Raw genomic sequence first — 27,299 nt, 5'->3', positions numbered from 1 at the left:
CCTCTGCTGTTGCCAAAAACCTCCCTCTGAGTCACTTCGAAGAGACTGGCCTGAAAGTGCTAAAAATGACCCCTCTTCCTCCTCCTCCTCGGCCACCTCCTCTTCCATCATCGCCCTAAGTGTTTTCTCAAGGAGACATAGAAGTGGTATTGTAACGCTGATAACGGTGTCATCGCCACTGGCCATGTTGGTGGAGTACTCGAAACAGCACAACAGGGCACACAGGTCTCACATGGAGGCCCAGTCATTGGTAGTGAAGTGGTGCTGTTCTGTAGTGCGACTGACCCGTGCGTGCTGCAGCTGAAACTCCACTATGGCCTGCTGCTGCTCGCACAGTCTGTCCAGCATGTGCAAGGTGGAGTTCCACCTGGTGGGCACGTCGCATATGAGGCGGTGAGCGGGAAGGCCGAAGTTACGCTGTAGCGCAGACAGGCGAGCAGCAGCAGGATGTGAACGCCGGAAGCGCGAACAGACGGCCCGCACTTTATGCAGCAGCTCTGACATGTCGGGGTAGTTGTGAATGAACTTCTGCACCACCAAATTCAGCACATGCGCCAAGCAAGGGATGTGCGTCAAATTGGCTAGTCCCAGAGCTGCAACGAGATTTCGCCCATTATCGCACACCACCAGGCCGGGCTTGAGGCTCACCGGCAGCAACCACTCGTCGGTCTGTTGTTCAATACCCCGCCACAACTCCTGTGCGGTGTGGGGCCTGTCCCCCAAACATATGAGTTTCAGAATGGCCTGCTGACGTTTACCCCGGGCTGTGCTGAAGTTGGTGGTGAAGGTGTGTGGCTGACTGGATGAGCAGGTGGAAGAAGAGGAGGAGGAAGCCGAGAAGGAGGAGGTGGCAACAGGAGGCAAAGAATGTTGCCCTGCGATCCTTGGCGGCGGAAGGACGTGCGCCAAACAGCTCTCCGCCTGGGGCCCAGCTGCCACTACATTTACCCAGTGTGCAGTTAGGGAGATATAGCGTCCCTGGCCGTGCTTACTGGTCCACGTATCTGTGGTTAGGTGGACCTTGCCACAGATGGCGTTGCGCAGTGCACACTTGATTTTATTGGATACTTGGTTCTGCAGGGAAGGCACGGCTCTCTTGGAGAAGTAGTGCCGGCTAGGAACAACATACTGTGGGACAGCAAGCGACATGAGCTGTTTGAAGCTGTCTGTGTCCACCAGCCTAAATGACAGCATTTCATAGGCCAGTAGTTTAGAAATGCTGGCATTCAGGGCCAGGGATCGAGGGTGGCTAGGTGGGAATTTACGCTTTCTCTCAAATGTTTGCGAGATGGAGAGCTGAACGCTGCCGTGTGACATGGTTGAGACGCTTGGTGACGGAGGTGGTGGTGGTGTTGGTGGTACATCCCCTGTTTGCTGGGCGGCAGGTGCCAACGTTCCTCCAGAGGCGGAGGAAGAGGCCGAGGCGGCAGAAGCAGAAGAGGCCGAGGCGGCAGCAGCAGAAGAGGTAGCAGGGGGAGCCTGAGTGACTTCCTTGGTTTTAAGGTGTTTACTCCACTGCAGTTCATGCTTTGCATGCAGGTGCCTGGTCATGCAGGTTGTGCTCAGGTTCAGAACGTTAATGCCTCGCTTAAGGCTCTGATGGCACAGCGTGCAAACCACTCGGGTCTTGTCGTCAGCACATTGTTTGAAGAAGTGCCATGCCAGGGAACTCCTTGAAGCTGCCTTTGGGGTGCTCGGTCCCAGATGGCGGCGGTCAGTAGCAGGCGGAGTCTCTTGGCGGCGGGTGTTCTGCTTTTGCCCACTGCTCCCTCTTTTGCTACGCTGTTGGCTCGGTCTCACCACTGCCTCTTCCTCCGAACTGTGAAAGTCAGTGGCACGACCTTCATTCCATGTGGGGTCTAGGACCTCATCGTCCCCTGCATCGTCTTCCACCCAGTCTTGATCCCTGACCTCCTGTTCAGTCTGCACACTGCAGAAAGACGCAGCAGTTGGCACCTGTGTTTCGTCATCATCAGAGACATGCTGAGGTGGTATTCCCATGTCCTCATCATCAGGAAACATAAGTGGTTGTGCGTCAGTGCATTCTATGTCTTTCACCGCTGGGGAAGGGCTAGGTGGATGCCCTTGGGAAACCCTGCCAGCGGAGTCTTCAAACAGCATAAGAGACTGCTGCATAACTTGAGGCTGAGACAGTTTCCCTGGTATGCATGGGGGTGATGTGACAGACTGATGGGGTTGGTTTTCAGGCGCCATCTGTGCGCTTTCTGCAGAAGACTGGGTGGGAGATAATGTGAACGTGCTGGATCCACTGTCGGCCACCCAATTGACTAATGCCTGTACCTGCTCAGGCCTTACCATCCTTAGAACGGCATTGGGCCCCACCATATATCGCTGTAAATTCTGGCGGCTACTGGGACCTGAGGTAGTTGGTACACTAGGACGTGTGGATGTGGCAGAACGGCCACGTCCTCTCCCAGCACCAGAGGGTCCACTAACACCACCACGACCATGTCCACGTCCGCGTCCCTTACTAGATGTTTTTCTCATTGTTATGGTTCACCACAACAACAAAAATATTATTTGGCCCAATGTATTGTATTCAAATTCAGCGGGATATAAATTTGAGGCCTAGTATTTAGGCGCTGGGTGACCGGTATGGATTTACTAACAGAATTAGACTTGGAAATGCACAGTAGCGTGTGTGTGAAGTTATTCTGAATGACCCTATGTGCACCTTGAATATTATATACCCTTTTAGGGATAGATTTCAAATAGCTCTGATATAGCAGGAACCACTAAATTATGAAATTGCTAAATTGGGAATTGTACTTCAACCCAGAACAAAAAATGTGCTTTGACGGACACTAAATAACTTTCCCAGCCACAACAGGACAGCGGTAACGAGAGATTTAGCGGGATATAAATTTGAGGCCTAGTATTTAGGCGCTGGGTGACCGGTATGGATTTAGTGACAGAATTAGACTGGGATATGGCCAAAAAATAACCACACTATTGCTGGTTAAATGCACTTGGTGACGGGCGCAGCTTGCCCCTGATGTAGTATATGGCCAAAAAATGAACAGACTATTGCTGGTTAAATGCACTTGGTGACGGGCGCAGCTTGCCCCTGATTTAGTATATGGCCAAAAAATGAACAGACTATTGCTGGTTAAATGCACTTGGTGTGATAGCTTGACCAACCACACTACTGAGGGTTAAATGCACTTGGTGACGGGCGCAGCTTGCCCCTGATGTAGTATATGGCCAAAAAATAAACAGACTATTGCTGGTTAAATGCACTTGGTGTGACAGCTTCACCCTGATGTAGGCTTTAGCCAAAAAACAACCACACCATTGAGGGTTAAATGCACTTGGTGACAGGCGCAGCTTGCCCCTGATTTAGTATATGGCCAAAAAATGAACAGACTATTGCTGGTTAAATGCACTTGGTGTGACAGCTTCACCCTGATGTAGGCTTTAGCCAAAAAACAACCACACCATTGAGGGTTAAATGCACTTGGTCGCAGCACCGCACAAGACACAAAATGGCCGCCGATCACCCCAGAAAAAAGTGACTGACAAACGGTCTGGGCAGCCTAAAAACAGTGAGTGAGCATTTGAATTTCAGCAGCTCAATGATGCACAGCTGCAGATCGATCGATTAATCAAGTGAAGTCCTTTGGAGGAGTTAATCTGCCTAATCTCGCCCTACTGTCGCAGCCGCAACCTCTCCCTACGCTAATCAGAGCAGAGTGACGGGCGGCGCTATGTGACTCCAGCTTAAATAGAGGCTGGGTCACATGGTGCTCTGGCCAATCACAGCCATGCCAATAGTAGGCATGGCTGTGACGGCCTCTTGGGGCAAGTAGTATGACGCTTGTTGATTGGCTGCTTTGCAGCCTTTCAAAAAGCGCCAAGAAAGCGTCACAAAAGCGCCAAGAAAGCGACGAACACCGAACCCGGACTTTTACGAAAATGTCCGGGTTCGGGTCCGTGTCACGGACACCCCAAAATTCGGTACGAACCCGAACTATACAGTTCGAGTTCGCTCATCCCTACTCTTAACACATTATATTTATAAATATAAGGTGTGAAATGGCTTCTGTGCTCCTCTGCTGGTCCTTTTCGTCGGTTGGTCCCAGCAGAGGAGCACAGATCACTAAGTGCACAAACACCACACACTTAGCCCCAGATCACCCCCCCTCCCCCATCACCCCAATTAACCCCTTGATCACCCCTGTCAATCACTAGTGAAAGGGGAAAAAGTGATCAGTGTAAACTGACTTTTTTTTCACTGGTATTGACGGTTAGGTTTTAGGATAGTTTAGGTGCCTTTGTTAGGTAGTTAGCGTCGGTTAGCACCCAGCCCACCGCACCGCAGTCACTGATTCGCTGATTAGCGCATCGCTAATCGGCATTGGTACTTTTATAGTATCTGTAAGTGATCAGAACTGATCACAGCAGATCTATAATAGTATTATTGTCACCTTAGCTCGCCCTCCACCCAAAACGAAGTATTTGCCCGATCAGGCCTGATCGGTCACCCACACGTGGGTTCACCTATGCCCGCCCCGCTGCAGTGACAATTTTTTTTTATCACTGCACAATCACTTTACAAGCGCTGCGGTGATTAAAAAAAACAAAAAAAACAAACAGTTTTGATATTTTTTAGCAATCGCAGCAGCTTCCGGTAGTTCGCTAGCCTCCCATTTGTAAGACAGGCTTGCTTTTTTTCTTGGGTAGTCTCAGGAAATACCCCCTAAATTTAGTTGACCAAATGGCAAGTAAGGGGTATTCTTCTGAAGAGGCCAACAGGCTTCTGACCCAGTCGGATGAAGGATGGGAACCCTCATCTGAGGAATCCAGCGGGTCAGAATACGAACCTGTAGAAAGCAGAGGCAGATTGACCCAAAGTTCGGACGATGAGGTTGAGGTCCCCGATACCACCAGGCGTACCCGGCCCCGTGTTGCTAGACCACAGGTTGCGCAGGATCCGCTTCAAGGGCAGCAGAGTGGGGCTGGCGCTGTCGGATTATGTGGTGAGGCATACACCAGCAGCGCAGCCCATCCTGGACCTAGTACCAGCACTGCGTCGCAGCCACCGCACAGACAGGCCCATAGAGCCCCTAGAGTCCCTGAGGTGCTGGCAAACTCTGATTGGCAGCCCCCAACTTCAGCCGCACCAGTAGTTCCCCCTTTCACCGCCCAGTCTGGAGTTCGGGTTGAGACAGCTCAGATCGGATCGACACTGGGTTTTTTTGAGCTGTTCTTGACTGCGGAGCTCTTGGACTTAGTCGTGGCAGAAACAAATTGGTATGCCACTCAAATTATAGCCGCCAACCCAGGAAGCTTTTATGCCCAGTCTTTCCGGTGGAAAGCCGTCCAAGTTTTCGAATTTAAAACTTTCTGGGCCTTCTCCTCAACATGGGCCTGACAAAAAAGCATGCATTGCGGGCATATTTGTCCACAAACCCAATTCATCACATGCCCATGTTCTCTGCTGCCATGTCCAGGACACGATTTGAGACCATCCTGCGTTTCCTGCACTTTAGTGACAACAGCACCTCTCGTCCCAGGAGGCCACCCAGCTTTTGACCGGCTCCACAAAATTCGGCCCCTCAAACACCAAATTTGTATACCCCTGAGCAAAACATCTGCGTAGACGAGTCCCTTATACATTTTACCGGGCGCCTTTGCTTCAAACAATACATCCCAAGCAAGCGCGCCCGGTATGGGGTCAAATTGTATAAGCTCTGTGAAAGGGCCACAGGCTATACGCACAAATTTCGTGTCTATGAGGGTAAAGATCAAACCCTGGAGCCGGTCGGTTGCCCTGACTACCTGGGGAGCAGTAGGAAGACCGTCTGGGACTTGGTGTCACCCTTATTTGGCAAGGGGTACCATCTTTATGTGGACAATTGCTACACAAATGTGCCCCTCTTCAGGCATTTGTTTATAGAACAGATTGGCTGCTGTGGCACCGCGCGACCTAGTGGCCAGAGCTTCCCCCAACGGCTTGTTACCACCCGTCTTGCAAGGGGGGGAAGCAGGCAGCGTGCAAGGTCAGATTACAGGCAGCCAGGGACTGTAAGTAAATAATTAAAGCCAGGTCCTCCCCAGCAGCTGAAAACAGTGCTTGGGCTGTGTGCACTTCTCCCTGTCCCTGCGCTTGGCAGACGCTCCCTCACTCGGCAGAGCTGGGACAATGCAGAGTCAAAGCAGTGCAGACCAGGGAAGGCGGGATTAGCCTCAGGGGGAGGGCAATGGCGGCCATGTTAACTGAATAGTGAAATTGCAGTTTTATGCAGACTGGTTGCTAAGGGCTGAATCTTATTAAATATGGGGTAAGTCGGTCTAATAGTAACTGATTCTGGAATATCATGTTATTAGTAACTACATATATGAAAATTGAAATTAGGGTCTAAGTGTGACAGTGACAGTTATCCTTTAATGTTCTGTTCAAATGTTATATAAAGTTAATTTTAACAAATTTATTGCTTTGCGGCCTGTTGATGTGAATGGAGAAATCGGGTTTGCCAGGGGATATGAGCTGAGTGGGTTTGGGTGTTGGGCGGAGATCCTATGTCCTGGCGCCTTTTTTTTATCCACATTGATCGATGCGAATGAAGAAATCTGTGCCGTTCATTTTTTTCTTTCAGCCCAGAGGCTGAACGGAAAAAAGAAAAAGCTCATTACCCGTATGCTCAATACAAGGAGAATAGCAGAAACTCCTAATGCTGGCCATACAATGATTGCCGGGACCCTCAAATGCCAGGGCAGTACAAACACCCCACAAATGACACCATTTTGGAAAGAAGACACCCCAAGGTATTCGCTGAGGGGCATATTGAGTCCATGAAACATTGAACTTTTTGTCCCAAGTTAGCGGAAAGGGAGATTTTGTGAGAAAAAAAACAAAAAAAAAAATAAAAAATATATATATATATAAATTTTCGCTAACTTGTGCCAAAAAAAAAAAAAATCTTCTATGAACTCCCCATGCCCCTCATGGAATACCTTGGGGTGTCTTCTTCCCAAAATGGGGTCACATGTGGGGTATTTATACTGCATTTTAGGGGCCCTAAAGCGTGAGAAGAAGTCTGGAATCCAAATGTCTAAAAATGCCCTCCTAAAAGGAATTTGGGCACCTAGGCTGCAAAAAAAAGTGTCACACATGTGGTATCGCCATACTCAGGAGAAGTAGGGCAATGTGTTTTGGGGTGTCTTTTTACATATACCCATGCTGGGTGAGAGAAATCTCTCTAGGTGGGCAAAGGAGCCCAAATTCTAAAGAGCACCTTTAGGATTTCACAGGGCATTTTTTACACATTTGGTTTTCAAACTACTTCTCACTCATTAGGGCTCCTAAAATGCCAGGGCAGTATAAATACCCCACAAGTGACCCCATTTTGGAAAGATGACACCCCAAGGTATTTCGTGATGGGCATAGTGAGTTCATGGAAGTTTTTATTTTTTGTCACAAGTTAGTGGAATATGAGACTTTGTAAGGAAAAAAATAAATAAAATTAATAATCATTATTTTCCGCTAACTGACAAAAAATGTAAACTTCTATGAACTCACTATGCCCATGAGCGAATACCTTAGGGTGTCTACTTTCTGAAATGGGGTAATTTGTGGGGCGTTTCTACTGTCTGGGCATTGTAGAACCTCAGGAAACATGAAAGGTGCTCAGAAAGTCAGAGCTGCTTCAAAATGCGGAAATTCACATTTTTGTACCATAGTTTGAAAAATGCGATAACTTTTGCGCAAACCAATAAATATACACTTATTGCATTTTTTTTCATCAAAGACATGTAGAACAATAAATTTAGAGAGAAATGTATATAGAAATGTAGTTTTATTTGAAAAATTTTACAACTGAAAGTGAAAAATGTCCTTTTTTGCCCAAAAAAAAAAAAAATAGGTAAATTTCGATTAATACCAAAAAAAGTTAAAATGTCAGCAGCAATGAAATACCACCAAATGAAAGCTCTATTAGCAAGAAGAAAATGAGGTAAAATTCATTTGGGTGTTAAGTTGCACGACCAAGCAATAAACCGTGAAAGTAGTTCAGTGCAGAATTGTAAAAAGTGGTCTGGTCATTAAGGGTGTTTAAGCTAGGGAGACTGAAGTGATTAATTGCTTTCTTATGCTCGGAGACCAATATACGAGAGAGGGACAGAGCTGAGCTCTGTGACATATAGGGTTATAGGATTTGGATCAGGATATCCATCAGTGTGTATACACAGAAGGCTGTCAACCATCTTGTGTGGGCAGGGTCAGCATGACTCACTCACTGTTTCCCCTAGGAGTCCTGTCAGAATTTACTGTGATTTTTAGTCAGAAATCCTGCTCCAAATTATGCAAATAAACCTATATATCATAGGTCTCGGTTTCTCTTCCTCTATTATAAGTTGCTTTTACACAGAGAGGTAGAAATCGCCTTGAAGGTTCACTTTAAGCCTGTTTCTGAGCCATGATCTTGTCTCCTACTGACCCACAGCAGCAATGTGGGAGTTGTCACACGGTGACATGCCAGAGTTTTTACAGTAATCTGTGAAGTGGCAGCCAGCCATAAATTCAAGTAACAGGTGAAAACTGTTGAGTAGAATTATTATTGATCCTGGAACCTAATCACATGAATAATATTAGTGAATGGACTTGTATCAATCATACTGCCCATATTTTCACTAGTGTTTGGCTTTCCTGGGCAAAGGAGCCATGCCATCTTGATCACAACGCAGTCTCATACTTGTCAGATTTTTTATTATCGTGGACAAACCCTTTAATCTGGATCTACATTTAAAACAGTATTTCAGTTAGAGAAAGTTATCTCCTATCCAAAGGATAGGGGCTAACTATTAGCGGTAGGACTCGCATCAATCACAAGAACAGGGGCCCTGTTACCCTATGGGGCCCGCCTGAAACAGCTGGTTGAAAATGTGCACTGCTGCTCCATACAGTTTGATGGGCGCGCTGGAGATACAGTGGCTGAGCTAGGATATGCCACCAATGTCAAGGACCTAGACCTATCTCCAGAGAGGGATTGTTGAAGTGAGTGGAGAGCAGCCATATATGTGTGACCACACTCTAATTTCTACGGGACTGCTGAAAATAACAGAGCGCTGACTTGGCTACCTCCAGCAGTCCCACAGTCCAAGTGACTGGAGTGGAGATCCCATACAAAAGAACAACGAGCACGCTGTGTATGCGTGGGGCGCATTCTGAAGATTGGTGTAGGACCCTAATGGTTATAAAAAACAATGCGTACGGTCCATTATTTAGCTGTAGTTTAGTTATAACGCATTTTGGGGCCCCTTACAACTAATCTATATGCTACTGAGGAAGGGGACAAGGCCTGAAACACATCTAGCCATTGATGTCATACTTTATTTCAGATATTATTGATAAAATGCATTTATAGCAAAATAATGGACATTGTACATTGGTTTTTATAACCATCATGTGTAAGTTAGGTATGCATTAATTTGAAGTATACATAGAGTCTCTTGGGAGGCAACTTCAAAGTCACGGAAAACTAAACCTCTCAACGTGTCTAACTGTGCAAATCACAAGAAGCCAGCATCATGATTATCTACATATGTAATACGCCTGAGCAAACCATCTAGTCAGGCACCAATTGATCCCAGCAAGCAAGCACAGAGAGACTGAGGAGACACAGCTAACCCGCGTGCAATCGGAAAGTACAGCGAGTAATTTCCACTGATCTAAATTGATCTTTTAGGCTACTTTCACACTTGCGTTTTGGGCAGATCAATCATGCATATGCAAAAACGGATCCGTTACAATAATACAACCGCATGCATCTGTCATGAACGGATCAGTTTGTATTATCTGTAACAGCCAAGATGGATCTGTCTTAAACACCATTGAAAGTCCATGAAGGACAGATCAGTTTTCTATTGTGACAAAGAAAACGGATCTGTCCCCATTGACTTACATTGTGTGCCAGAACGCATCCGTTTGGCTCAGTTTCGTCAAGCGGATGTCAGCGTTTTGGTGTCCGCCTTCAGAGCAGAATGGAGACTGATTAGAGGCAAACTAATGCATTCTGAGCGGATCATTTTCCATTCAGAATGCATTAGGGCAAAACTGATCCGTTTTGGACCGCTTGTGAGAGCCCATGACTGATCTCACAAACGGAAAGCCAAAACGCCAGTGTGAAAGTAGCCTTAACTTATACAATACCTACTCAGAGGATATATACGGCAAGTGGAAGAGTGACCGCAACTAGAAAATTAATCCAAGCAAACCAATTATTTCAGTTAGAGAAAGTTATCTCCTATCCAAAGGATAGGGGCTAACTATTAGCGGTAGGACTCCCATCAATCACAAGAACAGGGGCCCTGTTACCCTATGGGTAAAAATAAGGGGTTTTGAATTGGGATGGGCGAACCTGTGTTTTCAAGTTCAGCGTACAAGTTTTGGGTTATCTAAGAATTCTGTTATGGATTATGGTCCATGGTAAGGTAACCCGAACCTTGTATGCCGACGTTGAAAACACAACTTCACTCAACACTACTTATGCCTAATGTGAAAAATAAACATCAGACATTATATAGTACATTACATTACATTACCTTTCTACCAAAGCTAGAACCAGCCCTGTACCTCACATAGATCCAGAGATCTCCCCATTCATTGGTCTGCTAGATGTATATCAAGCTGGCAGCTCAGGGAACGTGTCCATGGTCTCCCTATCACAGCTCAGGAGGCAGCTCAAGGATGAAACTGAGCATGTGCGGTCTTCTCAGTGAGCAGGACAAAGAAATAAGAAAGAAGGTAGCGCTGTACAGATACATTTTAGTGAATAATTCAGTGGTTATGCTAAATGTTTTATTGCATGCAATTACAAAACTATTCAGATCCAGATGTTGGTTTGAAACCTGTAGGATATTTTTTTTGTGGGAGAACCCCTTCAATGCTTCTCTACTTAAGGCTACTTTCACACTGGCATTTTGGTTTCAGTTTGTCAAAATGTCATCTACATGGTATGAAAATCTTCCACAGGGAAATTGACATGTGGGGCAGATTTTGAAATCTGCAGCATGTCAATTGTTGGTGTGGATTGCAGATTGCAATGCAAATAGTGTCACACATGACAATTTTGTGCAGAACCACAGTGAAGTCTCCACAAAAATGTACATAAATGATGGTGCTGTGTGCATGAACCTTTACGCTGGGTTCACACCTAGGCGTTTCTCAAACGCGCGTTTCTATGCGCGTTTTATGCGCGTTTTTTAAATAGTGAACGCGCGTTTGGGTGATTGACAGCAGTGTTGTCCAAAGAGTCTATGGCCCAAACGCGCCAAAAAAAGGTCCTGTACTTGTTTGAGCGTCGGGCGTTTTACAGCGCGATCGTACGCGCTGTAAAACGCCCAGGTGTGAACCCTTCCCATAGGGAATCATTGGTTCTTGCCTGTTGTGCGTTTTACAGCGCGTAGGAACGCACTGTAAAACGCTCAGGTGTGAACCCAGCGTTAGATAAAATTGCAGTTTACCTACAAAAACTGCGTAGACAATAACTAGTTCAAAACCGGGTCATTCACCACCCTCCATCCTGACTAGACGCTTTTTTTTACCTCTTTTCTTTAGCACATGCATCGTTGACAGTCATAACTTTTTTCAGTTTGGTTATGTAAAAAATGTTTTCACTTTTGTTCCTGTGATATATGGGGCTTTATTTTTATGTTTTTATTTTTATACCCAGAAAATGTAAAAAAATAAAATAATTAAAAGTAAGTGTGACTAAAATATGTTATAAAACTTTGTCTCCTTTCCTTAAGGGCTTGTTCACAAATTGCGGATCCGCAAAAAACTGTTGCCGCCCGTTTGCGGAACGGAACAGGAGGCCCATTATAGATATGCCTATTCTTGTACGCAAAATGTACAAAAGAATGTACACAAAAAGAATAGGACAGGCATTTTTGCAGGGCCACGGGACAGAGCAACAGATGCGGACAGCAAACAGAGTGAATAGTTCCGTATACAGAACAGTTTTGCCCTAATGCATTCTGAACGGATAAGGAGCCGCTCAGAATGCATGTTTGCCTCCGTTAAGTCACCATTCTGCTCTTGAGGCAGACACCAAAACGCTGCATGCGTTGTCCACCTGATGATGCGGAGGCAAACAGATACGTTCTGACACACAATGTAAGTCAATGGGGACGGATCCGTTTTCACTGACACAATCTGGCACAATAGAAAACGGATCCGTCTTGGCTATGGTAAAGATAATCCAAACGGATTCAGACGGTTGTATTATCTGAACGGATCCGTCTGTGCAGATCCATGACTGATCAGCACCAAACGCAAGTGTGAAAGTAGGCTAAATGCTTATGAAAAAATAAAAATAAATGGAACAACAGAGGCAACAAAAGTGGTTAGCACTGGTTCCTTGCAGTGCTGAGTTCCTGGGTTCGAATCCAACCAAGGACAACATCTGCACAGAGTTTGCAGTGTTTGTATTGGTTTCCTCCCACACTCCAAAGACATATTGATAGGGACCTTAGATTGGAAGCCCCACTGGGGACACCACGATGTTAAAGTCTGCAAAGTTCTGCAGAATATGGCAGCGCTATAAATGGATAAAATAAATGACAGCTTTGTAACCATATGAGGAACCTATGAAAGGCATAGCTAATGTGCAAGGATAAGAACAGCCAACACCAATTTTATTAGTCACATGGGACACAGATCGTCTATTGACATGCATAGGTTATTATTTAATCTATAAACTGCAGGCGGTTATATGTATGGTGGCAATATTGTTTGTCTCTAGTTGCTGTATGCCGCATATTTCTTTGATCTTCGCTACATTGTTGCAGCTGTATGCAGCAGCTCCCGTCCTGACGAGGTTGCATGGTATTACCGTATATTGATTTTTTATGCTATGTAACCCGTACAGTTGTGGAATGTATTGGATAACCATGGCAGCATTATGTCAGTGTTATACAATACATTCCAGAGCTCTAAGGGTTAGAGGTCTAGTATGCGTTTCAAACACACTTTCTGTGCATCATCCAACAAGGGATGTAACTCAGCAGGATAGGGGCATGGATTTTCTTAGTTTTTCTTCTTTTTCTCATCGTCGCCTTCCTTCGCGTTTTTGTACCCATATGAGGGCTTGTTTTTTGCGGTACAAGTTGTAGTTCTTAACCACCTCAGCTAACCTAGCTTAAACCCCCTTAATGACCAGACCACTTTTTACACTTCTGCACTACACTACTTTCACCGTTTATTGCTCGGTCATGCAACTTACCACCCAAATGAATTTTAACCTCCTTTTCTCTCACTAATAGAGCTTTCATTTGGTGGTATTTCATTGCTGCTGACATTTTTACTTTTTTTTGTTACTAAACTGAAATTTAACAAAATTTTAGCAAAAATGACATTTTTCACTTTCAAATGTAATTTTGTAAAAAAAAAAAAAAAAAAAATGGTTTGGGTAAAAGTTATAGCTTTTACAAACTATGGTACAAAAATGCGAATTTCCTCTTTTTGAAGCAGCTCTGACTTTCTGAGCACCAGTCATGTTTCCTGAGGTTCTACAATGCCCAGACAGTAGAAACCCCCCACAAATGACCCCATTTCGGAAAGTATACACCCTAAGGTATTCGCTGATGGGATTTTGCCGAGATATTTATCTCACCCAGCATGGGTATATGTAAAATGACACCCCAATAAGCATTCCCCAACTTCTCCCGAGTACAGCGATTCCACACGTGTGAGACTTTTTTGCAGCCTAGGTGGGCAAAGGGGCCCACATTCCAAAGAGCACCTTTCGGATTTCACAGGCCATTTTTTGCAGATTTTGATTTCAAACTACTTTGCACGCATTTGGGCCCCTAAAATGCCAGGGCAGTATAACAACCCCACTTTGGAAAGAAGACACCCCAAGGTATTTCGTGATGAGCATAGTGAGTTCATGGAAGTTTTTATTTTTTGTCACAAGTTAGTGGAATATGAGACTTTGTAAGAAAAATGAAATAAAAAAACATCATATTCCGCTAACTTGACAAAAAATAAAACCAGGGCTGTGGAGTCGGTAGATAAATGCTCCGACTCCGACTCCTCCGTTTTTTGTACTTCCGACTCCGACTCCCCGACTCCTCTGTATTTAATATGCAAATGTATTTTATACATTCCTTGAAGGAAAGAAAGAAGTTCTTCTAAGCTCTTCTAGCACAGAGAGGTAGTTGGGCAGAAGCTGCTACCTTCTCCTTTGTGTGCTGATCTTCTGCTGAAGATAGGGCAGTGGGAGGATCCAGGAAGGGACATTTATTTTAAAACATGATTTCCCTAGAAGAATCCCATAGTCATGTTTAAAGTTTAAGATAACATTCTGAGTTTACACGTTTTATAGCCTTAGGCCCCATGCACACGGCCGTGTGCGGGCCGTGGAACCGCGGCCTGGATCCCTCCTGAGAGCAGGAGCGCACGGCGTCACTGGTTGCTATGACGCCGTGCGCTCCCTGCTGCCGCCGCAATACAGTAATACACTGGTATGATCTATACCAGTGTATTACTGTACTGTGCCGGCAGCAGGGAGCGCACGGCGTCATAGCAACCAGTGACGCCGTGCGCTCCTGCTCTCAGGAGGGATCCAGGCCGCGGTTCCACGGCCCGCACACGGCCGTGAAACACGGCCGTGTGCATGGGGCCTTAGCTGAATGACAGCAGTTTTTCCAATGGTTTACAGCTTCAGTCTTGAACTATTGACCCTCCATTCCCTTCACTTATACAAGTGTCTCTAGTCCTGCAAAACACATATTTACTTAATCCCTTATCAGTGAGAGGCTAGGTAAACCATGGGCATTGTGTTCCCTGTAACATCAGAACACAACACAATGGAAAGTATATGTATTGCCACTCCAAATTGTGCATTGCGTGCCATATAGTGAAGCATATGAAAAGCATGCTTCTTCACATCACTGAACGCGTTTGTTTTGCGGTTACATGAGGCATGCATTGGCCTTTATTCTTACAGTAGAGAAGTCATTAATTATAACTGTTTATGAATTCGGACATTTAAACTTGCTTTTTTTTTTTTTTTATTCCAATTTAAATTTAGTAGGAGTCGGAGTCGGTTCATTTTTTGCCGACTCCGACTCCAGGTACCCAAAATTGACTCCGACTCCTCGACTCCGACTCCACAGCCCTGAATAAAACATTCTAGGAACTCACCATGCCCCTCACGGAATACCTAGGGGTGTCTTCTTTCCAAAATGGGGTCACTTGTGGGGTAGTTATACTGCCCTGGCATTTTAGGGGCCCTAATGCGTGAGAAGTAGTTTGAAATCAAAATCTAAAAAATGCCCTGTGAAATCCGAAAGGTGCTCTTTGGAATGTGGGCCTATTTGCCCACCTAGGCTGCAAAAAAGTGCCACATCTGGAATCACCGTACTCAGAAGAAGTAGGGCAATGTGTTTTGGGGTGTCTTTTTACATATACCCATGCTGGGTGAGAGAAATATCTCGTCAAAAGACAACTTTTACAATTTTTTTTTTTAATACAAAGTTGGCATTTGACCAAGATATTCATCGCACCCAGCATGGGTATATGTAAAATGACACCCCAAAACACATTGCCCAACTTCTCCTGAGTACGGCGATACCACGTGTGACACTTTTTTGCAGCCTAGATGCGCAAAGGGGCCCAAATTCCTTTTAGGAGAGCATTTTTAGACATTTAGATCCCAGACGACTTCTCACGCTTTAGGGCCCCTAAAATGCCAGGGCAGTATAAATACCCCACATGTGACCCCATTTTGGAAAGAAGACACCCCAAGGTATTCAATGAGGGGCATGGCGAGTTCATAGAAAAAATTGGGGGCACAAAGTCTCCCTTTCCGCTAACTTGGGACAAAAATTTAAATCTTTCATGGACTTAATATGCCCCTCACGGAATACCTTGGGGTGTCTTCTTTCCGAAATGGGGTCACATGTGGGGTATTTATACTGCCCTGACATTTTAGGGGCAATAAAGCGTGAGAAGAAGTCTGGAATATAAATGTCCAAAAAAAATTACGCATTTGGATTCCGTGAGGGGTATGGTGAGTTCATGCGAGAGTTTATTTTTTGACACAAGTTAGTTGAATATGAGACTTTGTAAGAAAAAACAAAAACAAAAAAAACACAAAACAATTTCTGTTAACTTGTGCCAAAAAAAATGTCTGAATGGAGACTTACAGGGGGGTGATCAATGACAGGGGGGTGATTAGGGAGTGTATATGGGGTGATCACCCCCCCGTCAGGCTCCATTCAGACATCCGTAAGTGTTTTGCGGATCCACTGTGTCCGTGTTTTGCGGATCCACAAAACACATACGGACGTCTGAATGGAGCTTTACAGGGGGTGATCACCCCATATAGACTCCCTGATCGCCCCCCTGTCATTGATCACCCCCCCTGTAAGGCTTCATTCAGACGTCCGTATGTTTTGCGGATCCATGGATCGGATCCGCAAAACACATACGGACGTCTGAATGGAGTCTTACAGAGGGGTGATCAATGACAGGGGGGTGATTAGGGAGTGTATATGGGGAGATCACCCCCCCCCGTCAGGCTCCATTCAGACATCCGTAAGTGTTTTGCGGATCCGATCCATGGATGCGTGGATCCGTAAAACACATACGGACATCTGAATGGAGCATTACAGGGGGTTGATCAATGAAAGGGGGGTGATCAGGGACTCTATATGGGGTGATCAGGGGTTAATAAGTGACCGGGGGGGGGGGGGGGGTGTAGTGTAGTGCTACTTATTACAGAGCTGTGTCCTCTGGTGGTGCAGATCCACTCGCTTACCGGCCGATCCTGTGAACGTGCACGAGATGACACATAGATGCATCCAGGAGGAATGAATCGCCCGCCGCCAGGACGCATCCCTGCGTTAGGCGGTCGGTAAGCAGTTAATGGGGCCATTTGGGGGGTACACATAACTTTCTGATTAACTTTTATTAACTCCATCATGATATCTTTATTTTATGGTTCAGTATGATTACAGTGATACGAAATACATTTTTTTTTTATTTTTTTTTAAGTTTTACAACTTTTTTTCCCAACAATGAACAATGGGGACTATTTTACTATGCATTCTGTATTAAGAATGCTATTATTTTCCCTTATAACCATGTTGTAAGGGAAAATAATAAAATCTACAGTACACCTAACCCGAACTTCTGTGAAGAAGTTCGGGTCTGGGTACCAAACATGCCGATTTTTCTCACGTGCGTGCAAAATGCATTATAATGCTTTGCACCCGCGCATTTTCCCGCGACGCACCCCCATCCTATACGGCGCTCACACAATATGCCCGTGTGAAAGAAGCCTAAGAGGTTAAGGAAAAAAACTAACAAAAAAATGGATATAGGCAACGTGCCATCGATTAATCGTGCTGATAGTTGGTTTCATTTTATTTTTATTTTTTATTGATTGATTAATTGCCCAGCCCTGAAAAATGTTGTGCATCTTTGAACTTTAAGTACACAATCTAAACGGGGACATTTATCAACCCTGTATGACAAAAAAAATCCCCCCTTGCACACAATTTTACAACTTTTTGGGAGTTTAATGTCTCACCGCTGATCTGGTCACTGTATTCGGCATATATGCTGGCTTTTGTCCAGCAATATAGGCCCAAAAAACACCCAGATCCCAGTCAGATTCCATTACAGTGAATGGAGTTCTGGCGGTGCACAATGGTATCCGGCTATGCCAGACACAGTGAACTCCGGCAGTCTGCTCCTCTGCCAGAACAAACTGCTGGGGTTTACAACACAGATGTGAACGCTTAAAAGGCAATCTGTCACAAGCGACCTTCCTATCAAACTGTTAGCATAGATACATAGCAGTTGTTCCTCTGATTAAAATGCTTTTTTTTTTGTTGATCTGAGGCTCTGCTCCCAAGTTATGATACTTTATAAGCAGGCCATGACAGGAACGACCTCCGTAGCATCGCCTACAGGCCCCACCGATCTGACACTTGTGACAAATCCTAGGGATAAGTCTGCAATGTAAATGTCCCAGAAAAAAAACCTTTAACTGCACCAAAAATTCCAATGGCATGAGTTCAAAAAATGCTGTGTGTGAAGCCACCACAAATGCTGTGGTATCTCCTCAGTTGAATTTCATGTGTAAAATCTGCAGCATTCAAAACAGCAGCGAAGAGAAAGATTTTAGAAAGGTCATCCACAAGCTGTGGTGAAAAGCCACAGCATAAACTGATTTGATCTGCAGGTTTTCAGTCCACAGCATGTCAATTTATGCTGCAGGGTTTGCAATGTCAAGGCTGGGGACCAGCTGCAATTTTGACAGTGATGCCACCACAAAGAATTTCTCTTATGACTGGTAGCCATCGCCCTAGCCTTACCAAACTCTCTGGACTGGGATAGCAATATATAATCCTTAGTATACAGTACAGACCAAAAGTTTGGACACACCTTCTCATTCAAAGTTTTCTTTATTTTCATGACTATGAAAATTGTAGATTCACACTGAAGGCATCAAAACTATGAATTAACACATGTGGAATTATATACATAACAAAAAAGTGTGAAACAACTGAAAATATGTCATATTCTAGGTTCTTCAAAGTAGCCACCTTTTGCTTTGATTACTGCTTTGCACACTCTTGGCATTCTCTTGATGAGCTTCAAGAGGTAGTCACCTGAAATGGTTTTCACTTCACAGGTGTGCCCTGTCAGGTTTAATAAGTGGGATTTCTTGCCTTATAAATGAGGTTGGGACCATCAGTTGCGTTGTGGAGAAGTCAGGTGGATACACAGCTGATAGTCCTACTGACTAGACTGTTAGAATTTGTATTATGGCAAGAAAAAAGCAGCTAAGTAAAGAAAAACGAGTGGCCATCATTACTTTAAGAAATGAAGGTCAGTCAGTCCGAAAAATTGGGAAAACTTTGAAAGTGTCCCCAAGGGCAATCACAAAAACCATCAAGCGCTACAAAGAAACTGGCTCACATGCGGACCGCCCCAGGAAAGCAAGACCAAGAGTCACCTCTGCTGCGGACGATAAGTTCATCCGAGTCACCAGCCTCAGAAATCGCAGGTTAACAGCAGCTCAGATTAGAGACCAGGTCAATGCCACACAGAGTTCTAGCAGCAGACACATCTCTAGAACAACTGTTAAGAGGAGACTGTGTGAATCAGGCCTTCATGGTAGAATATCTGCTAGGAAACCACTGCTAAGGACAGACAACAAGTAAAGAACACAAGGAATTGACATTAGACCAGTGGAAATCTGTGCTTTGGTCTGACGAGTCCAAATTTTTGATCTTTGGTTCCAACCACCGTGTCTTTGTGCGACGCAGAAAAGGTGAACGGATGGACTCTACATGCCTGGTTCCCACCGTGAAGCATGGAGGAGGAGGTGTGATGGTGCTTTGCTGGTGACACTGTTGGGGATTTATTCAAAATTGAAGGCATACTGAACCAGCATGGCTACCACAGCATCTTGCAGCGGCATGCTATTCCATCTGGTTTGCGTTTAGTTGGACCATCATTTATTTTTCAACAGGACAATGACCCCAAACACACCTCCAGGCTGTGTAAGGGCTATTTGACCATGAAGGAGAGTGATGGGGTGCTGCGCCAGATGACCTGGCCTCCACAGTCACCGGACCTGAACCCAATCGAGATGGTTTGGGGTGAGCTGGACAGCAGAGTGAAGGCAAAGGGGCCAACAAGTGCTAAGCATCTCTGGGAACTCCTTCAAGACTGTTGGAAGACCATTTCAGGTGACTACCTCTTGAAGCTCATCAAGTGAATGCCAAGAGTGTGCAAAGCAGTAATCAAAGCAAAAGGTGGCTACTTTGAAGAACCTAGAATAGGACATATTTTCAGTTGTTTCACACTTTTTTGTTATGTATATAATTCCACATGTGTTAATTCATAGTTTTGATGCCTTCAGTGTGAATCTACAATTTTCATAGTCATGAAAATAGAGAAAACTCTTTGAATGAGAAGGTGTGTCCAAACTTTTGGTCTGTACTGTAGGTCATCATCATTAAATGGGCAGGGGTCCAAGTCACGGCACCCCTGGGGATAGATCAATATTTAATACCGGAAAAGCCCTTTAGTTTTCAGAATACACGACCCTTTCCCATCACAGTGAAACCAAGCACAGTTGATATATAACGTACAGCACCGTTTGGTACACTATGACGAGGCCACGGCCCATTCAAATAGCTTACAGGCAGGGCACCTCGAATTAGTCCCCCACCAATTAGATATTAATGACCTTTACTGATGATACTGACAAACTATCCTGAAAAGAGGTCACAAATATTTAATTTCCACAAAACCTCTTTAAATGGAATCTGTCACTAGGAATTCAATACTAACACTACATTCACATTTAAAAATCTGACGTAACAGCCAAGTGAATGGGTCTGCATCCATTATGCAGAATGCCCATGGAACGGCGCCCGTGTATTGTGGATCCGCAAAACAGCCACGAAACGCACACGTTTGTGTGAAAGAGGCCTAAAGCCCGTCCAAACAATTTAATTATCAGGATACATATACCATTCTATTATGGTGAAACCACACAATCCAGCAGCAGCAGCATGTGACCAACATCATGCCCAATGGCTGGACAATTTGAGGTAAAACAGTGCAGTAATTGGTCACCACAGACGGGTGTGGTCTTGGTCATGTGTGGTAGCCAGACCAAGTGAGTGGTTTTAATTTCAAAGTAATTTTAACAAGACTGGACAGGATAGAGCCACCCTTCTTTCCCCCTGTATCCAGAAAGCTGCAACTGCAATGTGTGAACCCAGATTCAGTATCATCACGAGCCTGCACAGAGAAACTTGGAGCCATGAACATTCCCTTTTCCTTTTAAGGCTGAGTTGACACTTCTGTGGTTTTGACACGCACCTGGTTTTGGCTCACAATAACTGACAGAAATAACTGAACAGGTACAGATCTTTCCATTACACCTGATCTCGGACTAGGCTTCACTACTGGTTAAGGTCCACAATAAGGCCTAGTTCACACAAACTTTTTTTTTGCGAGTGTACGGGCCGTTTTTTTTTGCGTTCCGTATACGGAACCAGTCATTTCAATGGTTCTGCAAAAAAAAACGGAATGTGTTCCGTATGCATTCCGCTTCTGTATTTCCGTTCCGTTGAAAGATAGAACATGTCCTATATGTAGCCGCATATCACGTTCCGTGGCTCCATTAAAGTCAATGGGTCTGCAAAAAAAAACTGAACACATACGGAAATGCATCCGTATGTCTTCCGTTTTTGCTGAACCATCTATTGAAAATGTTATGCCCAGCCCAATTTTTTCTATGTAATTACTGTATACGCCATACGGAAAAACAGAACAGAAACACAACGGAACTCAAAAACGAAATATAAAAAAATATAAAAGCCATACGTTCGTGTGAACTAGGCCTAACTGAAGTGTAAACCCTGCCTGAACGTGTGTGCTTTCATCCAAAGACAATGCCACGCCTGTATATCGGTTGCTCAGCTCCATTAAAGGGGGTTTCTGTCAATAAAATGTTGCCAGAAACCCTGCAGATCGGCTTTTGGAAGCTTCCAGCTCCGTGCTTCAGTCAGATACCCCTTCTGCAGCTCAGGCCCAAGTGGATGGGACTGGACTGCAATACCAATCACATTGCTATACAATATGCAGTGCTATGTTTGGTACACTGTAACAAGCCCATTCAAACAGCAGATGGGCAGACCCCATCAGACAGGTCACCAAGATTTAAATCCCATAAAATCCCTTTCAAGGGAATGAGTCTGAGCTGCAATACCACATGTAACCTGTGGGCAGGCGTGGCGCTGTTTTTCTAATCCTGGTTTGTTCATCTCTGAAAGTAGAGCTGTCTCATCTAGAATTGGTGGAGTGAACACTGCATGTCAAGCTTTTTCTTTTTTTTTTTTATTATTATTCAGAATATAGGGACATATCTTTTACAAACACGGTCATGTTTGTTAGTACAAAACTGTATACAGTTTTGCCATTTCAAGCATTTTACGCAGCATGTTTTTATTTTTTCCTGAAAATAATAAATACAAAAATGATATATATATATATATATATATATATCTCTATCTATCTCTATCAATCATACATTGGGCCCACATACAGAAAAACAGACAAGTCTGCTGCAGGTAAGTGCATCTTATATAAAGAGCTAAGAATGACATTCACAAACATGTATGTCACAGTCTCAAGGGCCAGATACAATTGGGGAAGGGACAGCACACAGCAGACTTCCTATTCAATAATCCCATTGAAAAACCCTGCAACCAGTGTCTCCAGTTGGATGTGGCTGATAGCAGAGAACAGCAGCTTGTAATCCATTTATAACAAATGACCACAAAATGCAATCTCACAACGTCTTTCAGGTATACATATCTGTGAAGACTCATCAATAGCTTCTGTATATAAATACCCCACTGCATAGCAGTGCTAGTACAGACATGGTAGAACTGAACTGGTCATTTGGCCCACCATACGCTTTTACCCAGGAATGCAAGTGACTCATCAATATCACAATTCAATGACACATTCAGCTCTGCTACATCTGTGTGCATTAAACATGGCTTCGCACATATACACACAGTTGAATTACAAAAAGTGCAACAATACAAAGATTCCAGAACTTGGCAGAAGACTCAAAAGCATAAGGCACATTCAGATATAAGACACAATTTAATAAAATGGACCTCAAACCCCAAGTGCTTAACTGTGCCAGCGACTAGTCAGTTCATTGTACCCCAGAAGCCGTTCACAGAAACTGTAACCTACCACCATCAGCACCTTAAGACAATTTAAAGATCGCATGCGGTGTGGACTTACCTGCTGCCTCTTGGGCCACTGAACAATGGGGACTCCGGTGAGAGCAAGTTCAGGTGGGTCATGCGCGTGTTCCTCCAGAAGCTTCTATTACCCTCCAGGGAGCAAGGAGAAGAAAAAAAAGGAGGGACAGTTTAAACAGTTTGTAAGAACATCACAAGATGCTGCAATACATGTAAAGGCATGAGATGCCCAAGACAGACGCCATCCTACTCTCTGAGCTACTGCAAGGGCAGTGTATCTGCATCACTGGCACATACAGGCCAAGCTAGTAACTGATGAGCTGTTCAGGTGATGTCCATCAATAGCGGGGGAGACATGACAGGTAAGCAGACAAGACTACCCCCCTGACTGGCAAGGGAGGGGGGAGCAGAGATGAAAATAGACACGGAGTGACACACAGACAAGGATAAAAGTGGGCAGATGCCATGCGTGCAGGACTGCAGGTTAGGCAGACCACTCCCCACTCACCTCTTGTCAGCACTTTCCTGCTGTCTGCCAGCTCAGTCAGTGGGAGGGAGCTGGGCTGCTCTGCAGTCCTCATGCAGTAGCCCTGGTGACTGTGCTGCCAGTCCCAACCACACAGCCAAGCGCATTGGCTCGCGGCTGCCTCATGCTGAGCCAACTCTGACCCTCTCCCTGCAAGTCCCTCCTGGCTGTCTTCACTTGCTGCTTACACACTCTTCCCAGCAGTGCTTTGCAGGAGGCGGGGAACAAAGTCGCACACAAAAGAGGGGGGAGGGGGAGGGGGAAAACCCATGGAGGGTAGAAGGCACAAGGAGGTGGGGTGGGGGAGAGGACTTCCTGATTGGCTGGGCGCTAGACTCTCCTCCCTCTGCACAACTGTGCTCCTTCCTGTCTCAGGCCAGAGATGTCCTGCAGCACACAGGCCGGCCTATGGCGACAACTCGCCTTTCCTGCACTGAACCATCTGCTCTCCTAATAGACGGTGGTACAGACAGTTCTTTAACCCCTTAGTGACCCGCCTGGTTTGAGTCGTAATCAGCTTGTTTTCATTTTGCTTTTTTATTTTTCCATCTATGTAGCCATATGAGGGCTCGTCTTTGTGGGACAAGTTGTAGTTTTTAATGGTGTCATTTTAGGATACATATAAGTTACTGATTAACTTTTATTAACTCTTTCTTAAAGGGGGATGGGAAAGAAAACAGCAATATTGCCCCTGAGGTTTTTCCTTTATAAATTTTGCGGCGTTAATTTTAACTTTACTCTCTGGGTCAGTACAATTATAGCAACACCAGACACAATTGTTTTTTGTTTTACATTTTGTGACTTTTGCACAAAGAAACCCCACGCTGTCATTTCTGGGGTGCCAGCCCGAGGCAGTGGTAACTCCCTCCTTCTAAACTCTAGCTTCTACCCCTCCAGACTGTGAGAGAAGAACCCCCATTTCTGCTATATGGGAGACCGATGCAGCACTTAGACTACTTTCACACTCGCGTTTGGTGCGGATCCATCTTGTATCTGCACAGACGGATCCGTACCGATAATGCAAACGCTTGAACCTGTTCAAAATGGATCCGTCTTGACTTACATTTAAAGTCAATGGGGGACGGGTCAGTTTTCAAATGCACCATATTGTGTCAGTGAAAAAACGGATCCGTCACCATTAACTTACATTGTAAGGACGGATCAGTTTGGCTCCGCATAGTCAGGCGGACATCAAAACACTGCAAGCTGCATTTTAGTGACCGCCTAAAAAACGCAATGGAGACCAAACGCAGCCAAATTGATGCGTTCTGAGTGGATTCTTATGCACTCAGAATGCATTGAGGCTGAAATAATCCGTTTTGGGCTGCTTGTGAGAGCCCTGAAACGGATCTCGCAAGCAGACCCAGAAACGCCAGTGCGAAAGTAGCCTTAGACAGAGGCGCTATAAAAAGGCCCCTTCATGTCCACTGTAATAAAAGCAATCACTCAGCTTTCCCAGGAACAGATATTACTAAGCTCTTATCTATGAGAGTTAAGATTTTCCATTTCCCAGACTAGATAAACAAGTATCTGAGTTTATATATTCTGTCATGTTGCAGGGAATTCCATAGCAGAGCTCACAGTCTTTGACTCAGTGACTAATGGAGGATTTACACGTGCAGATAATCGGGGATAAAACGTTCCTGCAAACGCTCATTCCTGACAATCTGACAAGGCTACTTTCACACTCGCGTTTGGTGCGGATCCGCCTCTGCACACACACATCCGTTCAGATAATACAACAGTCTGCATCCGTACAGAACGGATCCGTTTGTATTATCTTTAACATAGCCATGACGGATCTGTCTTGAACACTATTGAAAGTCAATGGAGGACGGATCCGTTTTCTATTGTGCCAGATTGTGTCCTAGAAAACTGATCCGTCCCCATTGACTTATATTGTGTGTCAGAACGGATCAGTTTTCGTCAGAAGGATGTTTTGGTGTCCGCCTCCAAAGTGGAATGGAGACGGAACAGAGGCAAACTGATGCATTCTGAACGGATCCTTTTCCATTCAGAATGCATTAGGGCAAAACTGATTAAGTTTTGGACCATTGTGAGAGCCCTTAACGGATCCCACAAACTGGAAGTCAAAACGCCAGTGTGAAAGTAGCCTAAAAGGTGCAGCCGATCACCCTATGAACAAGCATTTCTGGGCAGCAGATCATGCTGTTTAAACAGTGAGCTGCTGCCCAGAAATAATGCAGCTGTATGAGGAGAAGCGATTGCAAGCGCTGGTAGTTGTTGGGAGGGAGCGCTTCCTTCCCAATGATTGGCTTCTCCTCTGTACGTGTAAAGCCACCTTAATACTTGCTCCAACTAGCCTTCCGGGGAATGATCACCTATAGCAGGGATCAACAAGCAACAGCTGTTCTAAAACTGCATGCTGGGAGTTGTAGTTTCATAGCAGCTGGAGTGCAGAATGTTGCTGATCCTTGACCTATAGAATTCACTTACTAACCTGCACCAGCTACTAAAAGTATGTCACCAGTGGCACCACCAATACTAATATGTCAATCAGTAATGAGCAACACTATGTCGGCCTGGGAGGGCAGAAAAGCTCTACTATCTCGTATCTAGCCACCATAAAAGGGCCTCATCTCTAAGGCAAGGGTTTCATGGTAAATTATTTTATTTTACTCTTTAATATAGCGCTGACATATTAAGCAGCCCTTTACAGCCATCATCATTGTTTGCTGTCTCCACTGGAGCTCAAAATCTGTATCCCATCAGCTTGTCTTTGAAATGAGGGAGGGAAGCCATGCAAGAACGGAGAGAACATACAGAAGTAGCTTTTTCAAAACTGGTGCAAAGGAAAACTAGCTTCGTTGCAGATTCAACCTTTCATTTTTCAGAGCTCTTTTGGATTGGTTGCTAGGGAAAACTAAGCCAGTTTTCCTTTACAGCAGTATGATAAATCTCCCCCACAAACTCCATGCAGATGATGTCCTTGGTTGGATTTGAACCTAGGGCCTCAGCACTAAACACCAAGTTGCATGTGATACCCTAGCTTAGATATTCGTAGGAGACTTCAACTGGTTTTATGCGATGATAGCAAATGCAACTCTGTTGTGGACATGCAATGTAATTCCAAGACTAAAGCCAGGTTTACACATTGCTTTTGTGTTCCTTTTTTGGCTTCAAAAACTGCCTAAAAACGTGAATGCGTGGCAGAACCCTTAGGGCAGTGATGACTAACCTCCGGCACTTCAGCTGTGGTGAAACTACGACTGCCAGCATGCCTCATTCATTTCTATGGAGTTCTAAGAACAGCCAAGCAAGTGTACATCTTCTTGGGAGTTGTAGTTTTACCACAGCTGGAGTGCCGGATGTTAGCCATCACAGCCTTAGGGTATATTCGCATGTTAAAATCCGCCACTTGTCCAATGGCAGGAACCTCTGCGATTTCCGCTGTGGTTTTTTTATTCGGAATGCTGGGCTCCCATTGTGGTTGCCCAAGGTGTCCATACAGCCACCGCAGTAAGAATGGACAGGATGGAATGGACCCCTGCATGTGTCTCTTTCAACTGTATCTGCATCCAAAAGATGCAGATACAGTTAAATACAATGGTGAAACTCCCTGCTTCCATGTTTCCCTGCTGTCTATAGTGCAATGCACTTGCTGCGCTGAGCCACAGACAGCAGTGGGGGGAATCATAATGTGTGGGGGCCACCTAAGGAGAGTTTATTCTGTGTAGAAGCCACTTAAGGGGCCATAACTCTGTAGGGATCATTTAAGGGAACATCATACTTTGTTAGGGGGCACAAAAGGAGGCCTAATTTTGTGTGGGAGGTACTTAAGGGATCATCCTACTGTGAGGGGGTGTTTAGGGGTATCATCCTGCGTGGGGAGGCAATAAAAAGGAATCATACTGTGTCAGGGGCAATAAAGGAGAATCATACTATGTCAGGGGGCAATAAAGGATCATTCAATTGTGAGGGGTCACCCTACTGTGAGGGGGCATTAAGAGGGCTTACTGTCGGAGGTGCA

The 27,299-nt window shown here is 45.0% G+C and overlaps 1 protein-coding gene across 3 annotated transcripts in view; it reads right to left on the bottom strand.

Moving 5' to 3' along the window:
- KDM2A (lysine demethylase 2A) overlaps positions 1-27,299 on the bottom strand; it is a 286,076-nt gene that overhangs the window by 76,844 nt on the left and 181,933 nt on the right. For all 3 annotated transcript variants that reach the window (XM_044296600.1, XM_044296601.1, XM_044296599.1), the window contains exon 13: positions 22,823-22,906. In XM_044296600.1, the coding sequence (XP_044152535.1) occupies positions 22,823-22,906 (84 nt within the window). The remainder of the gene's footprint in view (positions 1-22,822; positions 22,907-27,299) is intronic.

This window comes from Bufo gargarizans, chromosome 6, assembly GCF_014858855.1.
Source record: "Bufo gargarizans isolate SCDJY-AF-19 chromosome 6, ASM1485885v1, whole genome shotgun sequence".
Taxonomy (NCBI): Eukaryota; Metazoa; Chordata; class Amphibia; order Anura; family Bufonidae; genus Bufo; species Bufo gargarizans.
The sequence above is the reverse complement of the archived record's forward strand: the minus strand, read 5'-3'. Positions and strand labels throughout refer to the sequence as shown.